This window comes from Microtus ochrogaster, chromosome 6 (assembly GCF_000317375.1).
Source record: "Microtus ochrogaster isolate Prairie Vole_2 chromosome 6, MicOch1.0, whole genome shotgun sequence".
NCBI lineage: Eukaryota > Metazoa > Chordata > Mammalia > Rodentia > Cricetidae > Microtus > Microtus ochrogaster.
The window spans coordinates 21,195,610-21,199,771 of NC_022013.1; the positions used below are offsets into that span (position 1 = coordinate 21,195,610).

Here is a 4,162-nt window from a genome sequence, read left to right on the forward strand (position 1 = left end):
CACACCCTTTCCTCTTCTCGAGCCGCCCCATTCCCACATTCATGACTTGGGACTTTGTTGTGCAGCCCATTTAGTTTACCCAGGGTCATTCTTGTGACCAATGGTGGGATCACCAGGGAAAACACTGAATTCCCACTCCCCCTTTCCCTGAATGTGTCCCTAGAAGATAGTTCAGCAGCGAGGGGTAGGGCACCCTGAGTGCCTCCTCCGTCCTTGCTTGGCTGTTGGTGGCCCGTTCTTGTGCAGACCCAGTGCAGTCTTCAGAAGTTGTGGAGAGGACATGCCTAACACACACACGCGCGCGCACACACACATACGCACACTGCATTCTGCATTTCTAGCTTTCGGCCTTTCTACCCATGCTTCCACAGTATTCCCTGAGCCTTGGTGGGGACAGTATAAATGTCTTATTTAGGACAGAACTCAGCTGCCGCCTCCCCTAAGCACTCTGTGCAGACGTGTCTCTGGTGTCTCTGCAGACGCCAGCTTTGAGTGGCCTTGCAGAAGGCTGGGAATAGCTTAGTGCATTCTCAGCCCCAACAATCACTAACACTAAATGTATGGCTGAGGTGACTAGACTTCGTCTACAAGTGCCCTTGAGTTTCTGTTTCTTTGGGTTTGGGATGTCAAGGAGCTAACCTGACCTCGAGGAGCTGACCTCAGGGAGAAATCCTAGAGCTACCCCACCCAGTGTTGATTAGCACGGGGGTGGGGGGGGGTGTTCTTTGTTGTTCCTTCCCTTCTGGGCCCCTCCTCACCTCCTGAGAGGCTCTGAACCTCTGTGTCGGGCTCAGGACGCTACCTTTTCTCTCCCTGCCTTATCTTTGCCAGAATGACCAGGTTGGAGGACTGATTTACCTAACCGAGCCCAAAGTTGACACTGGCACTGGAACAAATATCAGCAGAGGAATATGTACCCTGGCATCTAAGCCCCAAGTCTCCAGATCTCAAATAAGACATACTGTCCCGGGGCAATCTACCTTCTATTAGAAGACTAGCAGAAATGATTAAAATATGCCTTAGTGTTACAGGCAAAATATGAATTTGAATCCTATAAAACTTATTGTCATTCTAGCTCTCCCCTAACTGTATATTTTGCCCTTACAACTGAATTTTGTTCGTAATTCTTTTAAATTTTCATTTTCTATAAAAAGAGTTAGTCTTAACCTGCCCTGCTGTGGTGGACTATTTCCCACAGGCAGAAGTGAAAAATCCTTGGGTATTTCAGTAGCAGCAATTCAGATGGTTTTCTGTTTTGTTTTGGTTTTTGCTATTGCTGTTGCCACAATGAACTTGAACTATTTCTCCCCATTGAAGCTGGGATTGAGAGGAGCTACACTGGACATTTTTCCTGTCATTTGATATAGTCTAGGGAACTTCGCTGCAAACGCATAAATGGTAGAACACAAGTGTCATGTGGGGGAAATGGGCCTGCCCCCGACTGCTGCAGGTGCCATGGTCATGTGGCCCAGGGCAGAAAGATGATTTTAGCCTTCTTGACAGAAGTGTCATGTTTATAATATTATTAACAACAGTTGCAGCTGACATTATTGGGCATACACTGTTCTATATAGGCTGTTCCATTTTCCCTATTCTCATAATAACTCTGAGAAGCACATTATTAAGGACCCTGTTCCTGCTCAAGCCTATAACCCTCTGTTTAGACAGAAACGTTCTTTCCAAAACTCTTGGTCCCTGTGCTTGGGTTTAATATGGTCTGAGATGGATTCTGTCCAATTTTTATAACAACCATAATAGTTATCCTTTTAATTCACTTGCTGATTATCTGCTACCAACAGAGCTGTGTGTGATAACTGGCCTCCCATTTAATCCTTAAATTAATTATATTTAACAAGTAATTTGCCTAAAATCAAGTAACTAATTTTGACTCAACTGGGATTCAAACTCAGAACCTTAAAATGTATGTTGGGTTCCATAATGAAATTACAATTTGGGTCCCTTGCTTCATAGAAGGAAAAAAAAAAGGCAGCTAAGAGGAACCACCAGAACCTCTTTTCTGACTAGCCTGCATCTCTGCTCCCTAATTCATCCTTCTGCATGCATTTGAACCATCTTACGTGTCCCTCCACGTAGACTGGGGGTGGAGTTCCGACGTGACTGCTCTATGGCCCCCTTCCAACTCTGTGCTTGCTTGGTATCTTGCTGCCATAAAACCCCGGGGCCTGAGCAGTGCTTTGCGGAAGCCTCTGCTCACACGTGGCTTTGATTGTTCTCTTTTCAGGCCCGGCTTGGGACATAATCTTCACTTCCATTCACTTCCCCTCTGGGGGCCCCTCTCACCACCCCTGCCTGCGCCTTGCTCCAGGCGATGCCCAAGAAGGAGCTTTGGCCAGCAGGGCCTTGCTCAGAACCTGTGACCCACATCGGCAGCTGTGACCACATGATGAGCACCACCTCCACCCACTCTGGATCTGTACGTACTCTCTCCCTCTTGCAACCCTGCCTGCTCTGCATACCTGTCCCACCCCGCCCTGCCCTGCCCTGCCCTGCCGCGCCACCCACCATCCCTCCCTGCACCTTCGCCTTCATCTTCTTCCCCAGTGAGTGAATCACTAGATTCTTGCTGCTTCTGAGTCACCTCTGGGTCTATAGAGAACTGGGTGGGAGAGCAAAAGTATCACTACCCAGCCACGCCCATTTTCATTGGCTTAGAGGGATGAGGTGGAGAGGAGGAACAGGCACTTAGGTCATGGTGGACACTGGGTGGCAGATTCCTGTGGCACCTGGACTCTTAAATTTTTCTGCAATAAATAACATGGCTTTGGTTTCCCACAAATATCCATGAGAACAATTGGGTGCCTTTATTAAGCTAAATATATCCAGATTCCTTCCTCAGAAGCCATACGACCTTGGGCATCTCACCACTTTCCCTCTGCTTCAGTCTCCTCGGTTTGGCATAGTTTGTTTGTGGTTGAGACACTGGTTGTGGTCTCCCTGTGTGGCCCTGGCTAGCCTGACATTCACTATTTCAACCAGGCTGGCCTTGAACTCACAGAGAACCACCTCCCTCTGACTCCCCAAGTACCGGGATTAAAGGTGTGCACCACCACACCGAGTTAGTCTCCTCAGTTTTAAAATAGGGAAAGTATCAACACCTAATCATAATGGTTCTTGGAGGGGGTAATAAGATGTCCTCAATCAGTAATGTTTGCTGTATGACTCTTCCTGGGGAGGCTTGACAGAGCACAGGCAGACCAAAGAGATGGCTCCTAATATGGAGAGTTCCTTACAGGAGCATAGGTGACTCTCAGCATGAGTGACGGCTTAAAACCTACATCCCTGTAGCTTCCTGACCAGGTTGCAGATAGTCTCAGAAGGAAAGAATCTCTCTCTCTCTCTCTCTCTCTCTCTCTCTCTCTCTCTCTCTCTCTCTCTCCCCTCCCTCCCTCTCTCCCTCCCCCTCTCTCTTTCTCCCTCTCCCTCTTCCTCCCCCTCTCTGCATCTATCTATTGCCTACATAACCTTGGGGCGAGGCCATGTGAATCTTGGAGCTTTCTGAGCTCCTGTGCAGTCTGAATTATGTGAACTGTCTGAGTCTCTTAAGTTTTCCCCAAAAGGCGTGTCTGGGGTTGGAGGAGAGCTAAGCAACATTAAATAGCATTTGAAAGCTAGGGCTAGGGTGCTGCCAAACAGTAGACTGACTCTTAGTGTGTGCAAGCCCCGATTCCATCTCCAGTGCCTCATACAATAAGAGAAGAAGGAAAGCTATTCTTGCAGAGTGTATTGGCACACAGCTAGTATCAACACATGGGAAGCTAAGATAGGGAGACCATATTCTCCAGCAGCCGGTGTATATGGTAAAACTCTGTCTAAATGAAAAGGGTTCATGAAATGTCTCAGGAGATAAGGGCAGAGTTCTATCCTCAGAGTCCACATGGCACAAAAAAGAAACTGACTCCTGCGTGTTTCCTTCTGACCGCTATACACTCATAGCAACACATGCCCGTAAACACACACAGTCAAAATAAATGATAAAAATTCTTAAATAATAAAATAAATAAAGCACTTAATTTTTACCTCTATGTAGAAAATACATGGCCCTCTATGAACAAAGATAGAACCATCCAAAATCACATTGCTTACCTGTCTGCGAAGGCATGTAATAAGCTAATTTTTTCTGGACATGATTTTTTTTTTTTTT

General features: G+C 46.9%; 1 protein-coding gene across 2 annotated transcripts in view; it reads left to right on the forward strand.

The window, feature by feature from the left end:
- Positions 1-2,329: 2,329 nt before the first annotated feature.
- C6H1orf116 (chromosome 6 C1orf116 homolog) overlaps positions 2,330-4,162 on the forward strand; it is a 6,472-nt gene continuing 4,639 nt past the window's right edge. For both annotated transcript variants that reach the window (XM_005348313.2, XM_005348312.2), the window contains exon 1: positions 2,330-2,434. In XM_005348313.2, the coding sequence (XP_005348370.1) occupies positions 2,330-2,434 (105 nt within the window). The remainder of the gene's footprint in view (positions 2,435-4,162) is intronic.